The 24,381-nt window shown below is 43.1% G+C and overlaps 1 protein-coding gene across 2 annotated transcripts in view; it reads left to right on the plus strand.

Annotated features, from left to right (window-relative positions):
- Window positions 1-24,381, plus strand: part of PPM1H (protein phosphatase, Mg2+/Mn2+ dependent 1H) — a 654,208-nt gene that overhangs the window by 367,523 nt on the left and 262,304 nt on the right. For both annotated transcript variants that reach the window (XM_086919094.1, XM_086919095.1), the window contains one exon: window positions 6,805-7,149. In XM_086919094.1, coding sequence (XP_086775220.1) covers window positions 6,805-7,149 — 345 coding nt within the window. The remainder of the gene's footprint in view (window positions 1-6,804; window positions 7,150-24,381) is intronic.

The raw sequence follows: 24,381 nt of genomic DNA on the forward strand, positions 1-24,381 counted from the left end.
TGCAGGTATTAGTCATTGTTAAAGAATGTTGGATTAATAATCACTGTGGTTGTGCTCATTTTGCAATTAGACAAACAGCGCCACCATGTGGCAGACTGTCATAAACGGTAATGTTGACAATAAAGTGCCGGTCCCCAGCACTGGAAACCACCGGCTCCAATTAAGCACTGAGTTAGAAGGAGGCAAGAAGTTCTGAGTATTTTTTTATCAGGATTTATTTGGGGGATGGCTATGAAACTCAGGGATGGACCATAGGAAACGCTAGGTGTTTATTATTCTTGCTTTAGGGGCAATGCATGACTAAGGCTGTAGAGGCCTGCTTGAGCAGCCGGCACATGCTCTGTTTTGTGTTAAAACAGTAATCAACACTAAAAGCCAAAGGAAACACAAAAGTATTGTCTTTTAAGTGCAGAATCCATCCTTTGTTTTTCTTCCAAAAATGTTTGTGAGCTGTATCCTCATATTACCCGTTCTTTCCCCTGTTCTGTTGACTTTTAATGCAGCATGTCTAGCCAGTCTTGTGTTGCCATTAGACGAGTTGGACACACAAGTGAAGATGCAGGTTGGATTATCCCACTTCATCATGCAGTAAATAACAGCATGAGAACGAAGCACTATAGTCTCTGAGGAAATCCAGCCTTTTGGGAGGTGAAAGGACTATGGAATGTTTGAAGGAGATGTTCGAGATTCCTCACCCTTGCATTATGGTCTGTGAGACATCAGAGATAGGGTGGAAAGGAGGAGTACACAAAATACCTTTGTGCTATGGATTTGCTAATCAGAACTAGGTTTCTTCGACCTATAGAGCTGTTTCAAGTGTGTACTGATTCATTGGTAATGCAGTGCTCCTGGTGCACCAATAGGGTGGCACTGTCTGATTGCTGTTACATAAAGCATAGGTGACCCCACTCTTGTGATAGTGCGGACTCAGAAACACATGGCAGTAACTACTTCTTTGTGTTTCCAAGCTCTGCTGTCTGATAAACATGCATTAACTCAGAGATATGTTAGGTTAATATATGGGCTTGAGACACCAAAAAGAAGTGCACAGCCCCCTTCTGCACTGGCGCAGCACAAAAAATGGCATCATTATATGGCTCCAGGAGATGGGAGCCTTGGACTGCTGATTTCCTTGGGAGCTGTGATATGGATTGTTGATTGTGTTTCTCCTGTGGCAATATCATGGCGGTGGTAGCCCGTATGCTCACTCAGGTGCTGACTTGATGGTAGTAGACTAAGTTCTCCCACGGGCTGAAGCTATGTTACTTATCTGATCACTGAGGATAAACGACGTGGCAGTGATAGTAGATCATGGGTTTTCTTGACTGTCTCTACAGGCGCAGTAGAGTGTGGGTATATTCAGGAACTGACGAGGATTTTGTTGGCCTGGGCGGAGTTGTTGAAGGATCATTGAATAATGCAGGTTGGAGGAGTTTGCAGAGCTTTAGGGGAGAAGAGTGTACCTGTGCGTGCATTAATGAAAATGATCAAAATGCAATATCGAGAATTCCTTATGAAAATGTTGTCCTTTTTTAGGTCTCGCCTCTCAATGCGCATGTGCATTGAGCAGAGCGAGACTATAGGGCTTTAAACAGACTTTACCCAACTGGCGATTTGGTGCTGTGCCCGTGCGCTTTTAGGTCAATGCGCAAGCGCATTGACCTAAAATGCGCGTCCACAGCATCAAATCGCCAGCCATCTGTTGCCCAGCTTGGTGCCGCTCCACCCCCTGCCGGAGCAAAGGCTTTCACGGCCGGCCGGCCGGCCGTGCTTTCAGTTTCACGGCCGCTCGGCCGGCCGTGTCTCCTTATTTGACTTGTTTTGCTTGTTTGCAATTCAGAACTTGAAAAAGTGAACTGTCTTCAATCCAACCAACTACCCGATCCTGACGGCTTAACCCTCGCGTTCAGACGGAAAGCTTAGTCTCAGTTGACTTATCTGAGGGACATTGATTTCGCAATAGTAAATCTAATATCCCCATGTGACTTGTATCCCATGCCCAAAGTTGATGACTTCTTCGAACAATTAGAAAAATGCCTGTTTCAGGTATGTATCGATCTGAATCTAGAAGATGCCCATGAAGCCCCCTCTGCCACAGAAAGAGATTGTTTCAAGTGTGTGTTCTTCAGTTTGGGCTGCGTGGGATGCTGATCTACCAGCCTCCTTTCCTAGGTTACTAGATTATCATTTAGGAATACGTTTTCTTCTTTGTAATGTTCTCACACTCTCATCAAAGGCTTTCACAGCCGGCCGGCCGTGCTTTCACTTTCACGGCCGGCCGGCCACGTAAAGTGCACTTCAAAGGCCGCTCTCCCTGCTCCGCCCCCTGCTGCGGACGTGTCGCATTTCTCCTCCCCCTCCCCACAGCAATGCCCTCCGTCTTGTTTCTTTCGAGGTAAGTGTTACAGACTGCACCCTTTATTTACAAAGCTTTACCTTGATAACTTTGTTTACGCCATGTGTACGCTTGGTGTTTACCAATTAATTCGAAAGTATATATATTTTTTTCTGGGAGGGTCGTTTGAGAACTGCTCCGATGGCTTCCTCATACCAGGTTTCTAATGCAATTCGCAACTGTAGTCGGGCGTTTTTGCTATACAATTAACACCTTTACAGACAGACTCTGGGCTAGAAAACGTCATTTTTTTCTGCCACCCAGCTTTCTTCCTATTTCGAATTGCGGAGACATGTAAAATGTACAGGAAGTGCATTTTAATGAGTGGCTCATTTGTTAGCTTAAAAAAAGAACTGTAGATTTTAGAATGATTACACCATTCCATGGTATTATAGATGGATGAATTTCCCAACCGATCTATTAAAAAATATTAAGCCTCAAAATTATCTTAACACTAGTGCAATGGACCTACTTATCAACCATGTCTTCTGAGGCAATTGAAAATGCTACCTTCTCTGCCTGCAAAGCGCCTCTTATTATAAATTGTATCTGAAATTATCCCGTTTCTATAAATCCACCCATACACACTTTCATCCATCTCCATGTGCTGTCACTCCTACCCATCCACCCTCGCATGCAGGCAGGCCCATCCAACCATATATTCATCCAAGTATACACCTATCAACTATAAACGTATCCATGCATCCATTCACCCACCCATTCACATTTGCATCCATCCATGTGTGCATCCATCCACCATCACCTCCAAATTCACCTCCGCATGCACCACCACATGCACCACCACCACATGCACCACCACCACATCCACCACCACATCCACCACCACATCCACCACCACATCCACCACCACATCCACCACCACATCCACCACCACATCCACCACCACATCCACCATCACATCCACCATCACATCCACCATCACATCCCCCATCACATCCCCCATCACATCCACCACTGCATCCACCACCACCACCACATACACCACCACATCCACCACCACATCCACCACCACTTTCACCACACCCACCACCACCACATCCACCACACCGACCACCACTACATCCACCACCCCATCCACCACCACCCCATCCACCACCACCACTGCATCCACCACCACCACCGCATCCACCACCACCACATCCACCGCATCCACCATCACCACCACATCCACCACCACATGCACCACCACATCCACCATCACCTCCACATCCACCATGACATACACCGCCACATCCACCACCACATCCACCACATCCACATCCACCACCACATCCACCACCACTTTCACCACATCCACCACCACCACATCCACCACCACATCTAACACGTCCACCACCACTTCCACCACCACCGCATCCACCACCACCACATCCACCACCGCATCCACCACCACCACATCCACCACCACCACTGCATCCACCAACACCACATCCACCACCGCATCCACCACCACCACATACACCACCACATCCACCACCACCACATACACCACCACATCCACCACCACCACATACACCACCACATACACCACCACATCCACCAACACTTTAACCACACCCACCACCACTACATCCACCACCCCATCCACCACCACCACCGCATCCACCACCACCACATCCACCTCATCCACCACAACATCCACCATCACCGCCACATCCACCACCACATCCACCATCACCTCCACCATCACCTCCACATCCACCATGACATCCACCGCCACATTCACCACCACATCCACCACCACTTTCACCACATCCACCACCACCACATCCACCACCACATCTCACACGTCCACCACCACTTCCACCACCACCGCATCCACATCCACCACTACCACCACATCCACCACCACATCTACCACCACCACATACACCACCACATCCACCACCACATCCACAAACACTTTAACCACACCCACCACCACCACATACACCACACCCACCACCACTACATCCACCACCCCATCCACCACCACCACCACTCCATCCACCACCACAGCTGCATCCACCACCACCACCGCATCCACCACCACCACATTCACCGCATCCACCACCACATCCACCATCACCACCACATCCACCACCACATCCACCATCACCTCCACATCCACCACATCCACATCCACCGCATCCACCACCACTGCATCCACCACCACCACATCCACCACCGCATCTACCACCACCACATCCACCACCACCTCCGCATCCACCAACACCACATCCACCACCACCACCACATCCACCACCACACCCACCACCACCACATCCACCACCACATCCACCACCACATCCACCACCACATCCACCACCACATCCAACACATCCACCACCACGTCCACCACCACTGCATCCCCCACCACCACATCCACCACCACCACCGCATCCACCAACACCTCATCCACTACCACTACCACATCCACCACCGCATCCACCACCACATCCACCACCACATCCACCACCACATCCACCACCACCATATCCCCCATATCCACCACCACCACATCTATATGTGTGTGTGTGTGTATGTGTGTGTGTGTGTGTGGCTCTGTGTGTGTGTAGGTGCAAATGCAATGTTCTTGGATTTTCGTCACAAAAAAATACACTGAACATAATCTTCACAAAAGTTATTTACAAACGTTTAAGCTATTGCCATTATAAATTACAATAACCTTTATTTAAGTATTAATTATTTACAAAATTAAAAGCCATTGTTATTTGTAATATCAATACATCTAAGTCACGTAAATACAACACACATTGCATTACAAATGCTATAGGTGTCACATTTGCGAAAGTTAAAACTATTGACATTGTAACTGACAAAGCTATTAATTTTGCTATTTTCAAAACCAACACATAAATTTAAAAAAGTGTCATTTACAATACCAATCGCTCAAACTTTCCTAATGCGAGACCTATTGCATTTCCAATGCTTGGTTTCTTAAGGTTTGGCGTTAGCCAAGGCCTTTTGATTCTACTAAAATCATAAGTAGAATATACTTACTTAAGGGCCTTCCAGCCAACCCTCTTCATTCATTGAGCTGATGTTATGTTATTCACTCTTTTCTTCCACCCACTATAGCAGACAGCATGGGACAGTGGATCAGCCCACTTGAGCCATTTGCTAACGTCTCTGTGAGTGACAGTATTCTGTCCTTTCACAGGAGCCCATCCATACATAAATGTCTTATAAGTGACCGGGACTGTTATGGCAATGTGTGCACTTTAGAACAAAAAATATTTTTGTTTTTAGCCAATTTTTTTTTTAGATTAATGAGGGCCTGGCAGCTTCTCCCAAAAAAAGATTTTTGCAGAAGCCATGATAAAACAAGCCTCCAGAAGGCCAAAAGGCTGTCAACCGAAGCCAGACCTATTAGCTTTGCCAATGCTTGTTTTTACATCACTGTGATTGTAGAGCTTTTGAAAAGGCATGTATTCATCACACCCCAGCCCAGAATTTGCAGTGTAGGCTGATTGTACAACACACTTCTCTAGCAAATTCACAATAATGATATGCTTTAAAGTTGTTTAGGAGCAGACAAGGCCTGTAATTTTCTTCTCCTCTCTCCAGGGTAAGCTTCGAAGTGAAGAAATGCGGAGCGCTCCGCTTAGAGTGATATGTTTCATCACCTCCTTGTGTATTCTGCATTTTTGATGTGCCATATGTGTCTTTGCTTAAAAAATCATGCATTTATATACAATAAAATAAAACGCAAATTGCCCCCTCCTGCTTCAATCTCCCCATATTATTGTAACCTCTTTTTAAATTATTTTATTCAGTCCCTCCTCCCCCTCACCACACCAATTTCTACGTCCGAGTCTCTACTTGTTTTTTTCAAAAAATGACTATTGGTTACCAGTAAAAAAAAAAATCTTTTTTTTTTTAGTGCAAAGTTTTTTTATTATTAAAAAAAGAAGTTTACAAATATAGTACAGTTATGTCAACTGAGGTGGAAAATCACCCTCCAAATCTGATGAGACTTCAGGGGTTTCAACAGCTCAAGGCTACCCATGGTAATGTTTAAAGCTAATTATAATGCAGTTCTTCTTCAGAGAATCAGAGCACATAATGTATGCTTTCAGGAATGAGCCGACGTGGTCGTTGTACGCGACCCATAGACGCCCATCAAGCCTCATCATTGTAATTATGTAATTTAGCTTAATCGCTAGTTACTCTCACCTCCTTTTAAGTCATTGAGGCCAAATATTACATTTCCCTGTACTAACATCTGGCATCATGTGTCTACTCTGAGATTTAAGATGTTACGCAGTCATTCCTTTGCTGTAAGCAGATGTCTGGTATTTGCTGGTACTACCTGGACTGATGTGTTTCATTTGCTGTGAGTGTTCATTGCTTACACAGCTTTATTTTTCTTTCCTTCCTACTAGGAGGCAGATGGCATCACCTTCCATTACTGGGCCCTCTTCGACGGCCATGCTGGAGCCGGGGCGGCTGTGGTGGCCTCCAAGCTGCTCCAGCACCACATTGTGGAGCAGCTGCAGGACATCATAGACATCCTGAAGAACTCTGCCTTGCCCCCGCCCACCTGCCTCGGGGAGGAGCCAGAGACGGCCATGGCCAACAACAAGACTCTTACCAGGGCGGCCTCCCTGCGTGCAGGCGGGAGCGCGCCCGGCTCGCCCAGCACCCCTCAAACGCGCTTCTTCACCGAGAAGAAGATCCCGCACGAATGCCTAATTATTGGGGCCATCGAGAACGCTTTCAAGGAAATGGTAGGTGTTTCCATGGAGACAGCTGTCTTTTGGTACCTCTTACTTTCAGTATACTCTCACTCAGTAGAATTGTTTCACTCTTGAGAACTGTCCTCGAGTACATTGCTAGGATCCGTCTACCATAAATAGCTGATTCACTCAACCTGGCCTAATATCATAATTAACCCGCCCCCAGCCCTTCTGTAAGTTGCTGCAGTGTGCGGTGACTGGCAATTTTATGTAACTAATGCGTACTTAGTCATCCTTATGTTTGATGGTTAAAGGTTTCTCTGGTGTAATGCGCAATTTGATCATGTAATTTACTCACTCTTTTCATAATATAGATGATAAAGCATTCCACATTTAAAAATCTATCCATTTATTTCGGTGTATATTTTGTGGAATAAGTTAGAAAAGTAGGTTGAACACAAGATTTATCATCGTTTTTTTTGTTCCCATTGCAAATTTGATAACCTTGCAAATGATTGAATCGCATCTTGTACCTTAGTGTATTAAATAGTGACAAAGCCGTGAAGGAGAAAATTAAAACTGTTCTAAGTAAGCAATGCCAGTACACTGAATGTGCCCATGTGTCGAGGGACCATTGTTATAATCCGAGGTCTATTTTCTGTGCTGTTTTATGCCATCCTCCAAGGTAATATTTTGTGTTCCTGGTTAGTAAGTGAACTCTGGGATGGGACCCTTGCCTTTACCTGCACAGTGGTCTGGAAGGAAAGCTGTGCAATGACCAAGCAATAAAGACAGATACAGGATGCAAGACCTGGGGGCAATTTGTATGTAAGACCTTGGTTCTTCACCAGGTGGGTTAGTTTTGCTAGCCATGCTGGAATAATATCACTTTTTTCCTTGAACTTCATTCACCTGTTACTTCTTTGGGGTTTTCACGTTACAATTCTATAGTTGTGGGGTGTATTCACGTGACCTCAGGAGTGGCTTGAAAATATCAGGGTGTTGTAGTTTACACACTGCAAGATTTCCCCTGCCTGCTCGGTGATTGGACTCTTCCTCAAGGGACTGCAGCCTCAGTAGCAAGTAATTACAGCTCTTTGTTTGTGTGTATTAAAAGATAATAGACTTCCGTTATCTTCTTGGCCTCTGATGTTGACTCTTCCTGTATGCGGAGTACATTTCTGGTATTGCAGTCCTGCCTACAGTCTGATTCAGGTCTCCATGCAGATGGTGAGTGGGTGACTGCGGCCGAGTCATTGTTCTCACGTGCGCAGTATCATTCGTGAGTATTCTCAGTAGACTTTGCAGCACCGATAGGACCCTGGATGGGGGTGTGTCCCCAGCCACACCCCTTTCGTGGAGCGTTTGTCAGGCACTGCACAGGGTCATACACTGTCATAAAGTCAGAGTGATAGGGAAGGGCGCTGGTGCGGATGCTGATGCGTGGTGCTCTAATGTTCTTTAAAGATGTGTGTCCTGTATGTATGTTTTGATATTTCTATAATGTACAGTGTCTGTTTTGCAGACTGCCGGTGCCTTATCGCCTTACTGGCACAACCTCTCTGGAGACAGGGCCCTTTGTTAATCGCAAGGTGACCTATTGGGGTCTGGCGCTGATGCACACGCGCAGTCTTGTTCGAAATGTGGTCATCGTGTTCTCTCTGGAGCCAATCTATCTCCCACTTACCTCACCTCACACTTTGATACGAACTGTGAGTCTTCTGAGAGTGAGCAGGCCCTGCAAAAGAGGAAATCAGTCTCTCCTGTTTGCCTTCTCCGAAAACAAGAAGAAAAATGTTTCTGCCAAAAAATCGGCATAGGTGCCACCATCTGTGCTGCTTATGGTATTAGCCCAATCCATCATGGTGAAGTAACTTCCTGCATGTAACTAACTGCTTTTTTTCTCTTACCCGTTTCCTGTTTCTTCATGTATAAGAAGCTTGAACCATCAGCATCATGTCTTGCATATACTCTGGTCACTTTTTGTCGTTGGGTGTTTTGCTGATTAGTTACTGATTTTAGTCCCTGGCTATATTTTTGGGGGATTTACTTTCTAGACTTTGGATTAATGTATTCTGCTCTTTATCCTGGAATTCTGCTCCTTTTGGAACCGGTCCTTCTCTAGTCATAGGTTCTGTTTAGCTACTAAACTCACCCTTGGATCTTACCCTTCTACCTCGAGGTTGTAAAAGCCACATGGGTTTTTACTCCAATCAGTGACCTTTCTAAGTAACATTTAGCTTCCCTGTGATCATTGGAGCTGGCACAGTGGCTACTGGAAGAAGTCGCCCCTACTTCTGGCAGTTTCGACGAGAGAAAAAGTGCAACCAGTGAGTCCAGCTATTGGCCCAGTAATGCTTTCGCTGCTTCCCTGGTTAGACACCAGCCATGTCTGATCATCTTCTGACCTATTCTAATTTTTATTTCCTGGATTCTGGGAAAGTGAGAACTTTTCCCCTACCTGGCTGGAGTACATCCTTTACGCGATTCACTCCATCAAACAATTGTTCACTGTTGATGTGCATTGTTTTCATTCGGGTAATGCTGGCAGGCCTTCTCTTTCTGACTTTAGATCTCCTTTAATTGCCTTCTGGGCCCACCAGTAGATCACCCTCCCAGACTTCCATTGTGACTGGCTGATACATCAGTGGTGAGTGGTAATCCAGTCTGCACCTGGTGGTATTAACTAGCCGCACAGATAAAGGAGCTTTCCAGTCTTGCAAAGGGCGTTCCTTGATGTACCCCTCTGTACAGGTCTCAGTGCAGGACAGTTCATAATTAAATAACATGATGGAACGTGAGATGGTTATGTTCAGTTTATTCACCGACATAAGATTGCACAGGCAAAGGGGCCAATGCAAGCAATGAGTGATACTATAGTGACAGTGCTATGGTGTTTTGTATAGCTGGTTAACAAGCTAGAACGGCTGCCAATCAAAGAAATATCATCTCAGTAACATATACTGTTTCACATTATGCTAATCTGTTTAATACAGCCCCCAAGCCAATGGTTTGTTATTGAAACCTTTCGGTTATTTTCACCGATATATGCACAAAGTCATTAGAACACTGTCTGGTTACTCTTGCTCCATGCCGTGTTTTAAGTTGATCCCACTGACTTTGATGTATTATATCTGTAAATAAAACTGAATTTACTCTTGTCCATTTTCTATCTCTTTAGTGAGTCACCTGGAAGAGGCAAGTTGTCACCCTTTTCCAAATCTTCCTTCCGGGCTTCACTCACTGAGATAACAAGCATTGACTTAGTTCAACATTTCATGGAGGCAGGTAACATCGTGTCCCCTCGCCTGGCAGGCGTTCCGCCCTGTAGTGGAACAGGGTTCTCGATCTCCGCTGAGAGGTGCATAGATACCGCGGTGATGGTCGATGGTGCATTGATTTGCATCTGTAAAACAAGAGTATTTGATTATTCATATCATGATCTGTCACAGCTTCCAAAGGTGATGAACACATTTTAAGCAATTGTCAAATGGTTTACATTTGAAGCAATCATACCGGGGGCTCTGTAACAGATAGTGCCCTGTGGGTGCAGAGGGCGTGTGTGCCGTCTTTTTGCACCTCGATTGACTATGGAATTCCAGAAGGGGGTGCAGACGCTTGTACGTCGCCATCTGTAATTCTGACAGCGCTGGTGCACATGTAGTGCCAGCACTGTCTTCGTAGTGTGTTCCCTCATTTGCACAGTTGCGTGGCCACATACAAATGAGGGATTCACTTGAGCTCTGGCTATATTATGGATGCGGGTGCAGAAAAGGTGGCGCAGTGCCAGTGTGCTACCTGAGGTCAGCCCTCTGGGGGAGTGAAAGGGGGTCCCATGGACACCCCAGACGGCCCCCTGAAGGCGGGTAGTGTCCCTCACTGCACCTGCCTCGCCTCTTCAAAGTGCAGGTGGGTTGCCGCCCGCACTGTGAAACACAGAGGGACTTTCATTGAGTCGTTTGATATTTCACTGAATGCGCTGTCCTCCCCTTCCCCCGAGCAGCCTTGCGTTCACGCCTGCCTTGTAGGCTGCTCATCCATTGTCGATGTTCACGCCTGGCGTACCTGCGTAAAGGTGCGCCATGGCGTGAACGAGCACAGTGCGCCCTATAAGTAATACAACCCCAGAAGAGCACATTGATTTGAATCTCAGAACCTAAATTAAGAATGTTTTGGGAATTATTACATTTGTTAGGACAGTAGGTGCCTCTTCCCTCTTCATTTCTATATGATAGAGATGATGTTGTGACCTTTGGCACAGGGCTTATCGCGGCGTATCATTTCTTTAACCATATTAGCTAGTTCACTTGGCTATAAGAAGCTGATGCTAAAAGCACAGCGCTAGGTGGGATTAAGTCACTTCTGTCTCACAAGACACAGTATCTCATATCCACGTCTTTCATCCGAGCTTACTAAGATCACTATCAGCGTTCCGTATAGGGATGCTTTGTCTCCTCCTTTTTTCTATGCATATCTCCAATCTATGCCCTCTCTCATCCACGCTCTTGGTTTTTATGAACTGGATGGCACCCAGTTCATTCTAGAGCTATAGGTGCTACCCACTGATTGTGGAAACACCATCTTCCTTATGTAAATGGATGTGTCAGAAGTTTCTTAAACAAAATCCTTTCAAACAGTGATGGTGCCTCCATCAACACATGTGGCCTATTACTGTTGGTCCTTGCCCAGCCTCAGCTGCTGCGGGGGGTAATCCTGGCCTGTGGATGAGTCTTTATCTTTCTTCTTCTTTAGACACTTCATTTCGGTCATAGATTATAAATAATACAATACAGACACATCACACCTTTACAATAGTTTAAAAACATTCCATTTAAATAGTTTACAACTTATATGATAGCAGCATGGATATGGTAAAAACAATAAAACCATACAATACAGTATTAAAAAGTGAGGTTTCAGTGGCCCAGAGCCAAAACATAACCAACTAGGACTGGGTATTACTGAGGGGACAAAAGCGAGAACATTTTGCGTCATATTGGACAGATACTCCGTAGATACCTAGCAATAGCAAAAACAATGACCAGAGACGTATCTGCTCTGCATATTCTCGGGGTTATCCTGCACTGGCAAACATCTAGGAGTCGACATAAGGGAACAATCCAACGCTTCCGCTGCTTGAGGTAGTTAGGACAAAAGAATACTAAATGTTTATTTGTTTTATCACTCCCTCTGTAAGCAAGCCGAGTTTTGCTACTTCCATGGCTATCTTTCCATTTGGCAGTAAATTTAGCATGTGGGGGTGTGCCCAACCAGAATAGTGGGTAAAGGGCTTTTGTGAATGGAACTGTGTCCAACCTAAACCTTGCATAAAGGGCTTTTGTGAATGGGAGTGTACCCAACCTAAACCTTACATAAAGGGCTTTTGTGAATGGGAGTGTACCCAACCTAAACCTTACATAAAGGGCTTTCGTGAATGGGACTGTGTCCAACCTAAACCTTACATACAGGGCTTTTGTGAATGGGAGTGTACCCAACCTAAATCTTACATAAAGGGCTTTTGTGAATGGGAGTGTACCCAACCTAAATCTTACATAAAGGGCTTTTGTGAATGGGAGTGTACCCAACCTAAATCTTACATAAAGGGCTTTTGTGAATGGGACTGTGTCCAACCTAAACCTTACATAAAGGGCTTTTGTGAATGGGAGTGTACCCAACCTAAACCTTACATAAAGGGCTTTCGTGAATGGGAGTGTGCCCAACCTAAATCTTACATAAAGGGCTTTTGTGAATGGGAGTGTACCCAACCTAAACCTTATTTAAAGGGTTCTCGTTAATGGAGGATCAATATCATCCATATAATTCTCAAATAAGGAAAGGGGCTTGAGCTCTAAAAAGCGTTCCGTCGTTTGCCCCAAGTCTGACTGCTTGGAGAGTTTTACCTCCTTGTGCTTCAGCTTTATTGACACTGCTGGTGTGATTGTATTTGGATAAAACCAGTACTCTTGCAGACCCATGACAAAAAGAGACTCCTTTACATAATCCAGTCACAGTAGCATCACCCCTACCTGTGTCCTGCCAAAAACATCACTTAGGCCCACCCCATCATGCTTCAACTCAGGAGCAGACCAAACTAGCAGCCTGTATAAAATCGGTTTCAGATGAACTGGAAGGGGTCTTTGGGCCAGCCAAATGCCTACATCTTGTTTGAAGACTAATGAAGTGTTTTGGTGGGGTTTCAGTGCTGCTCTCAAAACGTTGTTCTCGGCTGCTTCCAGGGCCTTTAGGTTACCATTGCCCCACAGTTCTGCTCTGTATGCAGCGGATGCTATGGTTTAGACAAGGTGTCTCCAGCCTGCAGCTTGTGAGCCACTAGTAGCTCCCCAGTTACCATTAAGTATCTATCCTGTGTGCAGCCCAACCTTATTAATTAGAAGCTTTTGCTTGGTTGAATTAATATAAAGACGGAAATTGGGAGTGTGTATTCATGACGAAAAAGTGTGTATTTTTAAAACTCGTAATCTTATGCTGGAAGAACATCCAAAATATTTTCAAAATATATTTAAAGCTGATCTTAGAGTGATAAATTATGTGGGATTGAGTTGGAGGCTAATTACTAACGTTATTATCTTGGCACCAGGAGCATCAGGGAAGGGGCATTGCAGCTGCTACATATTACCCATGTAGAAGCATTCCAAATTGACAAAGCATTTTTTATTTACATTACTGCTGGCATCCCTATCTGTTGTACTGAGATGATCACTGCTCTCAATTTCACATATGGTGGCTACTAATGCAATCTTATGTGGTGTGCCACTATTACTTTACTAATATTATTAGTAGCTCTGGATGATTTTCTTCAGACATAAGTAGCTCCTATAACAGAAAAGGTTGGCGACCCCTGGCTTGGACCCTCCAAACTTAAACAAGAGGGGAGATTGGAATAAGGGAAGTTTTATTCACAAATTTTTGATTAGTGGCCGCCATGTGGTTAAGTAAGAGGGTGTTTTTTGTAACCTGGTTAACCCAGGTATTGGCACTAGATAAACGAATGCAGAGTTAATCGAAATCAAGCACTCTCTCTAGTCCTCCCCTTCTAAGGTTAGTGCCCCTCAAAATCTTCTGTGGGGTTGAATGACCATGAACTTTGTTGTGCTTGTGTTTATTACTAGGCTATGATCCAGACAAAATGAATTCAACTTTTTCAGTAGGGTCTCGAGGCCTTTGGGAGTTTTAGATACCATCAAGGTATTGTCTGCGAACAATAAAGCTGGTATTTTGGTTCCCCCGAGTACCCGGGAGTCATTATCGCAGCACAATAAGTAATCAATACAGTCATTGATAAACTACTAAAGCAAAGTATGAGCAAGCACACATCCTAGCCTGACTCCCTTTTCACCCTGACAGGATCAGCAGTTTCCCCATTAACTCTCCAGTGGATTTGTGCAAAATTATCACAGTAGAGCTGAATGATAATGTCAAGAGAGGATCAAGGATCAGCCGGGATTCGATCTAGCCCTGGGGCCTTTCCGGATTCTGCAAGCTAATGGCTAGGCTGATTTCTGCTACAGTAAAGAACCCTTCAGCTTTGAGGAGATCTGGTTTATGGGAAAACAGAAAAGGGCCAAACTTGTCAGGAATCTTGGAGTAAGGGAGAGATGCAGAGCTACGATATAGCAATTAAAAGTGGGTCTCATAGTCCTGCAGGAGAATGAGTTATTCAGGCTTCATCATAGTTGTCTTGGCACCATGTTCCAAAAAGCTGACTGGCTCCCTGCACGGACCACACCAAAATATTGTTCCAAATGGCTGCATCCCAATTGGAGTTTGTACGCTTTAGGACTATTTTATAGTGGGCTCTGGCGGACTGGAAATCTTGTGAGAGCCCTTCATGTAGGATCTGCTGTTGGGGGGCAGTTTTTGTTGGAAGAGGGTTTGTTGAAGAACCATGATTTAATTTCCTCAAACCTTTTAGTATGGACATCCATGATTTTATCAGGAACTATCTGTGACTCAGCTGTTAGGGGCAGAATGGAAATTAGGCACTTGTGTAGTTGGGTGTATGTGTACTCATTATTCACTACATTGTTCCACCTAACCTTCCTTCGATTGTTGCTAACCAATGGGTCACCACAGGTTGAACTTCCATGTTGACGCTGGGGAGGTGATGCGTCCGTTCCTTATTGTGAGAGAAGGTGCTGCATTGGTTCCTTACTGCACAGGTAGGTGATATGTTGTTTCTCTGGACACGTGGCATTGGTTCCTTACTGATGTCCAGCATCGATGTAGACTTGGCCCACAGGTGCGATTCGTGAAAAATCCTGATGCACTGCAGACAATGCAGCACCAGCGAAACAGCTGCAAACAGGTGATGCATTGATTTCTTTAATCGCACAGCAGGACCTGCGACGGAGAGGGGGTCTCAGACATTGGAGAGACAGTGCCTGGACTCAAGCTGCAGCGGTTCTTTCAGCTGCAAACAGGTGCTGCGATCTTTTCGGCTGCACTGCAGCAATATGTTGGTTTGTCAACCGCATGCCAAGCTTGCAACGGAAAAAATGTTCTCAAGGGGCGATGTGTGGATTTTCAGTTTGTGAAGCAGCAAAACCAACTTTGATGGCTCAGAACTGGAACTGGCACCACTTGGCAGGTCAGAACTCCAGCAAAGGAGTTCAGGGGGACTCTTGGGGAAGTCTTTGATATACCTGTGACTTCATAAAAGGAGGCAAGCACACACAAGCCCTTGGAGTATCTTCTCAAGCAGGATACAAAAGCAAAGTCCAGCCCTTGTTCTCTCCAAGACAGAAGCAGCAACTACAGGCAAAGCCAGCAAAGCAACACAGCAAAGGGACAGTACTCTCCAGCTCTTCCTCGTGGCAGAGTCTCCTCTTGATCCAGAAGTGTTCTAAAAGTCTGGGGATACAGGTCCAATACTTATACCCATTTTGGCCTTTGAAGTAGGCATACCTCAATGGATATTCTTTGTAGGGGGGGTGACAGCATTGTGAGGGGACAGGCACACCCCTATTTAGGTGTCAGTGACAACTCCTCCCACCACTCTAGCTCAGGAAGGCCCATCAGCCTGGTGAAGGGCCAACAGGATATGCAGGGCACACCCCAGCTCCCTTTGTGTGACTGTTAGAGTGAATGCACAAACAACCGAACTGTCATTCTAAACCAGACGTGAATTCCACAGGCAGGCAGGGGCACTGGATGGTAAAGCAAGAAAATACCCACCTTCTAAAAGTTGCATTTTTCAAACATTCAATTTAAAAACCACCTTCACAGAAAGATACGTTTTTAAATTCTGAGGTCAGGGAATCCATGCTCCAAATCTCTATCTCTGCCCAATTGAAAGTTACTCTAATAAAAGAGAGAGGGACCCCAAAACCAAAGGGAGGGGGTTCCGTAACGACTATAAGTCAAAAGAGAAATTCCCTTTGGGCAGATAAATACAGAATATCTAGTTCTTACGGACCAAATATAAAACAAACAATGTATAACACATGACCACATATACACAAAGGAGGCAATGTAAACAGAATGGAAACCAAGTGAAAAACACTCAAGTAAAATTGAAAGTTACACCTGTAAGATGTTACAAGGCAGCTCCAATGATACCCTATGGAAGAGATAGTCCTTGTATTATTGAAAATGATATAGGCAGTATTTCACTATCAGGACATGTAAACCACACCAGCACATATCCTACCTTTGACAAACACTGCACCCTGCCCATGGGGCTACTTTGGGCCTACCTAAGGGGTGCCTAACATGCAAAAAAGGAAGGTTGGGCCTAGCAAGTAGATACATATGCCAGGTCGACATGGCAGTTAAAAACTGCACTCACAGAACCTGCAGGTCTGAGACATGGTTGCAGAGATACCCATGTGGGTGTCACAATCAGTGCTGTAAGTCCTCCAGTAACATTTGATTTACAGGCCCTCAGCACACACAGTGCACTTTACTAGGGACTTACCAGTAAAAAAAACATGCCAATCATGGATAAGCAATCATAATCATAATTTAGACAGGGAGTACTTGCTCTTTAGCACTGATCTGCAGTGGTAAATTGCCTAGAGCTCTAAAACCAGCAAAAACTAAATGCAGCACACAGTCAAAAACAGGAGGTCAGAAGCAAAAGGACAGGGGAAAAACACAGCATAGATGTCAGGTCAAACGATTACTTTATTTGAAAATACTGCAGGAAATCATTCCTTAACTGCATTGTTCTACACAGGTTAAAACTGCTTTTTTCTTGTGTTATCCAAGCCATGTTATAGAATATTATGTTAAATGGCCTATTGTTGAGCTTAACTGTATTTAACAAAATGACTACATCAGTGATAAAAACGTTTTGCTCTCCTCTCTTGATACTCATTGATGGATGCCCGGTCCGCCTCATTTCCGAGAACACACACCCTCCCCTCTTTCCAGGGCTACTTCCTCTGGTTTGAGAAACTTCTAAAACCAAGGTAAGTAGCCTTAAATCCATCAGGCAAACCACCTTCTCCCATGTATGGAGTGATGTGTCAGTACCTACAGGAAACTTACACCTGAAAGTAGTGCTTTAAAGTAACCCACCTCTGTAATATACCTTAATTGCATTTATTTTTTATAGGTCTGATTGCTTGTGTATCACTTCTTTGTCTATTACCTTGCCCATAGAAACAAGTTAATTGCCCAAGGCCTGGTTTATAGTTTGGAGGTGGATATCACAAACCTGCCATGTATCTCTCTAGTCTGCATTATTATAAGTGCCATAGGATATAATGCACTTGTAAGAAGGTGGTGAGGTATGCGTCACTTTGGGACTAAGTAACCCGTCCACAAAATAAAAAATCAGGCCCTTCATCTTTTTTTGTGGTCTGGTCATCTGACATTTTTGATGGTATCATACATTGACCCTGTGAGGCCATGCTAGAAGGTGCACCACTAAGTGCCTTACTATATGACTTCCTATGTACACGGCATTGCCTCCACTTAGGATGTGCGTGTTCTAACTATATCCAAGCCCAGGAGTAGCCTGGTATTGATAGTATTCATGGTTCTTCTCACTCTGTTTTTAAACAGAACACAACAACCCAGTCCATTTGGGTAAATAATGCTCCATGATTACTAAATGGTCTGTAGAAAAGTGACATTCATATATTTGTATAATGGGGAACATTATTGTCCATCCTTTTGTGGTGAGTAAACTTTGACAATTCCCTTTCCCTTCATAGGTGAGGAATAGATGTAGTAACACCTCACCACCTCTATTTGATGTGACTAGCTGCAGTAAAGGGGTGCTATCAATGGTGCAGCAGTTGCAGTGGCACCGAGGTCTCTGGCTGGGAAGGGCTTTCTCATATCCAATGATTGATGTTTACTAGCCCACAAAGGGCTATTGGGGGCTCCTTTTTTTGCTTACTTTAGGGCCAATGGCACTCTTGCTGCGTCACTGGTGGTAATATTTAATTCCTTCTTCATTTGCCCTTTTGCATCTGAGAAGTTTACCTGGGATGGTCCGCTGAAGTAGGGGCCCTCTTTCTGGCCTCTCCCAGCAAGGCCGTAGATTTTGTTTATCAAGGTGGTATGGAGGTTACCTTTACTTGCTACCTTTATCCCTTTCATTATCATGATGGTAATGCCTTACAGATGGGAAACCTGAAAACATGTCCAGTCTGCAAACATTTTTTGACTGCACTAAGTACTTAACAAATGACACAGGACATACCCAGCGAGACGCATCACCCCGCCAGCAGACCAAAAAAAAGGGAAAAAAAGGATAATATACCCAGGGTAATTATTAAGGGTGGACGAAGTTGGCGGAGTACCACTATGTCAAAGTCAAAGTCAAAAGTTTTTATTTGTTTTGGTACTCAACAGAGGACCACAAAAGTATACATCACAAATTAATATAAAAGCAACATAGTTTTAAAAAATTTATACAAATTATAACAGACAAATTCGTTCGGAGGCAATTTGCCCACTGCTAATAGTTCTTTTTCCTTTGTTAGCCTGCAGGTTCGGTAAATAGGGTCAGTATATGAAGCACGAGCTACTACAACTTTAGAGTTTGGGCAGACAAATAATAAATGCTCCACAGTCTGCTCGCCTCCTTGACATAACGAGCAAAGATGGTTAGTTTCCCCAGCCGACCATTTAGATGTATGAGATTGGACAGGTAGGATCCCTAATCGTAACATCAAGATCACCCTCCTTACACTATGAGTTAGGGAAAACAAAATATAAGGCTGGATATGTTTGTATTCTATGAGTTCAGTATATGGTTTAAAAGTTTTTAGTTTTCTGATATGCGCGTAGTCCAGGTCAAAACTCAACCTTGGTGTAAAACATTTAAGAAAAAGTTTTAGTTGTGATACAGACCAGGTAAGTAATATTTCTGTAGTAATTTCAGCCATTTGAAATGCAGCTGACATATTCCCTGAGAAAGTTTGTTTAGTTGCTTCTGTAACAAAGGTTTCCTTTTGTAGTAAAAACCTGAGTGTCCCCTCCTTTGCATGGAGGAGATTATAGGCCCACCTAATAATGTTGGCCACAGCCGTGGCGTAAGCACTTGTTATTCCAAATTCTAACCTTAGAACCTGTACTGGTGTAGCAGCTGGGACCTTCATCATTCTTTTCAGTATTTTCCCCTCTTGTCGATCCATGAAGCCCCATTGCTTTAAAGGTATATATTCTGTAGCATAAGAGAGGACCGCAGGGATTTTCACTTTATATATTTTCAGTAATGAGGAAAAGTGCCTGCTCCCCGTGGCACTATAGAGTCGTGAGAGTGCTCCGGCGTGTAGATCAGATTTCTTTGTTAATTTATCTATATGCTTTGTGTTTGTTAGATTCTTTGAAAGAATCCTGCCGAGATATGTATATTCTGTTTCTTCATCGATCTTTTCATCTCCCAGCCTCCAATTGTATTTGACGTTTTTTTTCCTTCCAGAAAATGCTACAATTTTTGTTTTCTTTACATTAGGGAGTAAGAAATTGTTATTTGAATATAGATACAAAGTGTCAAGAGAATTTTGCAAACCGAATGGTGTGAGATCGAACATAACTATGTCGTCTGCATAGAGCAACAAATGGATACTTTGATTGTTTATTTTTGGAGGCAGGTTTGAGCCCTGCTGTAGCTGCTTTGGCAGGTCACTGAGGTAAAGCGAAAATAACATAGGGGCTAGTAAACATCCCTGTTTAAGACCGTTCTCTGTATTTATTACTTTCGTTAAACCTTTTTCGCCCCCCATTTGGACTTGACACCACGTTGTTGTGTGGAGGCTTATTATTACCTGTAGCAGATGTTCATTGATTCCAAAACCCCTCAGTTTACTCCATAAAGTAGGTCGATCGACACGATCGAATGCGGTCGAATAATCTATAAAAGCCATATAGACCGTCTGTTTTCTTCGTATCACATATTTATCGAGAATAACCTGAATAATTGCAATGTTGTCCGTAACAGAGTGCTTCGGCCTGAATCCAGCCTGGAACATTGGTATCAGTCCCAGCGAAAAAGCCCAGTTTTTTAATTGCAATAAAACTTCAGCTGCAAAAAAATTTCCGGACGCATCCATCAGAGCTATTTGACGGTAATATCCTGCTACCGTTTTACAACCTTTTTTATGAATGGGGATAATAATGCTCCCCTGCCACGATTTTGGTACTGTTCCAGTGGTCAAGATATAATTGAATAGTGGGGTTAACAAAAGACTCCATTCCTTTGGGTTCATCTGCAAGACCTTGATAGGAATTTGGTCGGGGCCAAAGGCACCTGTGCTTCTTGCCCTTCGAATGTGAGTTTCTACCATTATATTTGTTGTTTTAGGAATTAATGGTTTTTGTTTCTCCTTTGCATTATCTGTATAGTTTTCTTCAAATTTGACCATATTTGATTTATAGAGATCTGTCAGATAGATTTCCCACTCTTTTGGAGGAACCGGTACTGCTAGTAATTTCTTTTTTGTTCCTGTTAGTTTAGCTATTAGTGACCAATAAGTTCTCTGGTTTGGTTCTTTTGCAGCAATTTGTAAATCGACCCAGTTTCGATCTAGAATAGTTTTTTTCTTACTTATTTTTTCTCTTCTCAGCTGGTTTTTCAGTTTGTTTATTTCTTTCTTTTTAGTAGGAGAAGAATGTAAATATTGAGCACGTATCAGTTTATTTAGTTTTTTCCTTATCTGAGAGTTCCAGATTTTTTTGGAGTTTTTCTTCATCTTATTACCAGCATTTCCTTGGAGATTCATTTTTATTAGTGCCTCTTTTAATTCGGTAAGCATACTCTCAAAATTTTCTATACGGTCTTCTGAGTGCTGTTTCTTTAAGAAGTGTTTTTGCTGAACCAGTGTTGCTATTTTGCCCATAAAAGATGAATTCCAGAAGATACGTCTCTGGTTGCTGTTTACCAGAGTTTCATTTCTACAAAGAATCATCTGTCCTTTTGCTGCAGACTGAGCCGACCAATTGGTTCGTAATTGCATCATGGCGTGATCGCTGTCTGATGAGAAGTTGGAGTGAAGATGGGGAATGGTTTCATATAGATCTTTGTCACAGATGATATAATCTATTATCGATGGACTCCCGTTTCCCTGTCTTGTATATGATGCCGGGATGTCTCCTTCAATGTTCCCATTCAAAATTACCCCATTTATATTAAATAGTGCAGATAACATTATTTTCCCTCTTTTATTTGAGCGGATGTCTCTGGGGAATTGGGGAGTATGAGGTTCCAGGCTTTCCTCTTCGAAAATTCTTCCCCACTTTTTTATTTCTGAATTAGAAATTTTCCCATTGAAATCGCCCATAATCATAAAAAGAGGAAACATATGGGCTTCTATTGTTTGTTTGATGATTTCCAAGATGTCTTCACATAGCATGTCATACTTTTTTCCTGGAGGGGCATATATGTTGAAAAGCAACATTGCTCTTTGGGGACTCATGTTATCGGTTTTTAGAAAAAATTTGATGCATTGCAAATTATCGCTGTTGGTCTCAACTATCTCTTGTTCCCAAGTACAATCCTCTCTCATTAGAATAGCCAAACCTCCTTTGGCATGGCCCCGATTAGTAGCTTTTGCAGGTATGTTGTAGACGTAGTACCCTTTTTGTGAAAAGGGTTCTATTGCCCAAGTTTCTTGTAAGGTTAAAATTTCAGGTTGGTTTTTTAGAACTTCCTTCATTTTATTAGTTGTTCTCCCTGCAACATTCCACGATATAAGCTTTAGACCTTGGTTAAACAGAAATCTTCAGTTGGTTAGCACTTTTGCTGCAGTTCAGCATCCCCGGCAGCCATGTCCACGACTTCTCGGATTCAATATCGGTAACTTTGTTCTCGTTTGTATCCAGGTACCAAACTTCCCTTTCTCCTTTGTTTAAACGAATTTTCAGGATCGCTTCTCCCTGTCTCAAATCTCTAAAATTGCTAGCCCCCAAGTTTTCAGGCATCAATGAAGATCTGGGACCATTGTTTGGATAAGAATTAGGGATTCGCTGCCTATTGTTGTTTACGGTTTTATAGTTTGTATTTCCTTTGGACTCAACCTTCTCAATTACGTCATATCCAAATCTGTGTATTGTTTCTTTTTCCCTAAGTATAATCCCAGGTATTACGGGAGACCAAAAGGAAACTATTGCAATTTTATTTTGACCACTTTTGGGGAGAGTCACTAGATTAATTTCCCGGCTAGTCAAAAGTTGAAGAGGCTTTATATTTTGCAGGAGATTGAGTATCCTGCCTCTATTAAGTGGTGTATTATCTGTAGGGAATAGTTCTTCAAATTGAAGTGCATTTGACTGTATATTTGCACTGCTTGTGTTGTCCTTCATGTTAGTTCTATTGACATCAATACTTTCGTGTCTTATCTTATTGACTATCTTAGTTGGGAGATATTCGTCCGCCCTTGGGTTCAGTTCTGGCTTTATATCTGTGCATAATCCTTTGGGAGATTCTCCTTTTTTACTCATATATGGTATACTTTTCTCGTCATTTTTCTCCTGTAGATCTCTTTGGGGTATATTGATTTTTTGGAATTTAAGTTTGCGGTTTTTCTTTTTTTGGATCCTTCTGAGAGGTTTTTTCTTCCTTTTATTTTTTCCCTTTTCCTCTGTTTCCTTGGTTTGATCAATTGTAATTTCTACTACTGGGGGTTCTGACTTAGTTTTTGTACAAGAATCTTCATCTTCCTTTACTAAGTCTTTATCATATGAATCCTTTTTCATTTGTTTGTTAAAAATTGGGAATTGCTTTTGATTCTTTTGCGATCTTTCTCTGAATAATCTTTTTAGAGAATAAATTATTGAATTGTTAGTAGATTCCGTTTTTATCCTTTTATGAGTTTCTATGAGCTCTTCTTCTGATGTCTGAGTAGAGGAGTGTCGATTACTTTGTTTATAGTTGTTTTCCTTTTGATCAATAGTATCCTTTGTTTGATTTTCTATTATTTTTAAGGACTCCTTCTTTCTTTTCTCTTCTACTAGGAATTTTAGAATGCCAATTTGGACATCCAGGGTTTGATCTGAATTTTCAAGGATGTTTCCTAGAAAGGAGAGAACCGATTCTAATATTGCCTGTAATGAGAATAAAGCCTTAGATATAGGTATTGTTGATGCATCGAGATTTTTATTATCAGTTAGAAATGGGTCCAGAAAAGAATCTTGTTCATGTGTAGTTGTTTTTTTTGTTTCAATAATTGATTGCTTAATTTCGGCGCTATTTTCTTCTACTTTGTGCTGGACTATACCTGTGTCATCTAATTTTTGTAGGCTCACATTACCCTTTATAGGGGATGCTATTAAGTTCGAAGTATTTTGTTCTAACTTGCAATTGAGTATACTTAGGTCCTCTAATTTGTGTAAGCTCTCATAGTCTTTTATAGGAGTGGATGATTTCAGGAGGATAGAGTTACAATCTTTTAGCATAGACTTGTTGGTAGGCACCGTGTCACTTGCGTTGTGAACCAGTTGTGGGGATTCAGATAATCTAGTTAAATCCCCTGGACTCCCAAATGGTTTACTTTCAGTGGTGTAATTTTTGTTATCAGATGACTTTTTTGATGGTATGGTAGAAAAATATTCATAAATTGCCGGGGTTAGCGTAGTGCGGCCAGGTTTAATCGCTTTATCTGTGGATTTCCTAACTGCTTCCTTAGTTCCCATGCGTTTCATGAAAATTGTGCGTGAACGTAATTTCCTTAGACCCATTGGTATTTCCTAATACTGCTTCTATAGTCACTTTGGTAGTATATCTCGAAGACTGTGGTTCCTATGAGGAATATACTTCAGTACAATACTCTAAACAGCTCCCCCTTACTGGAAGTAGAAATAGTTGCC

The sequence above is a fragment of the Lissotriton vulgaris genome, chromosome 1_1 (genome assembly GCF_964263255.1).
Source record: "Lissotriton vulgaris chromosome 1_1, aLisVul1.2, whole genome shotgun sequence".
Lineage (NCBI taxonomy): Eukaryota > Metazoa > Chordata > Amphibia > Caudata > Salamandridae > Lissotriton > Lissotriton vulgaris.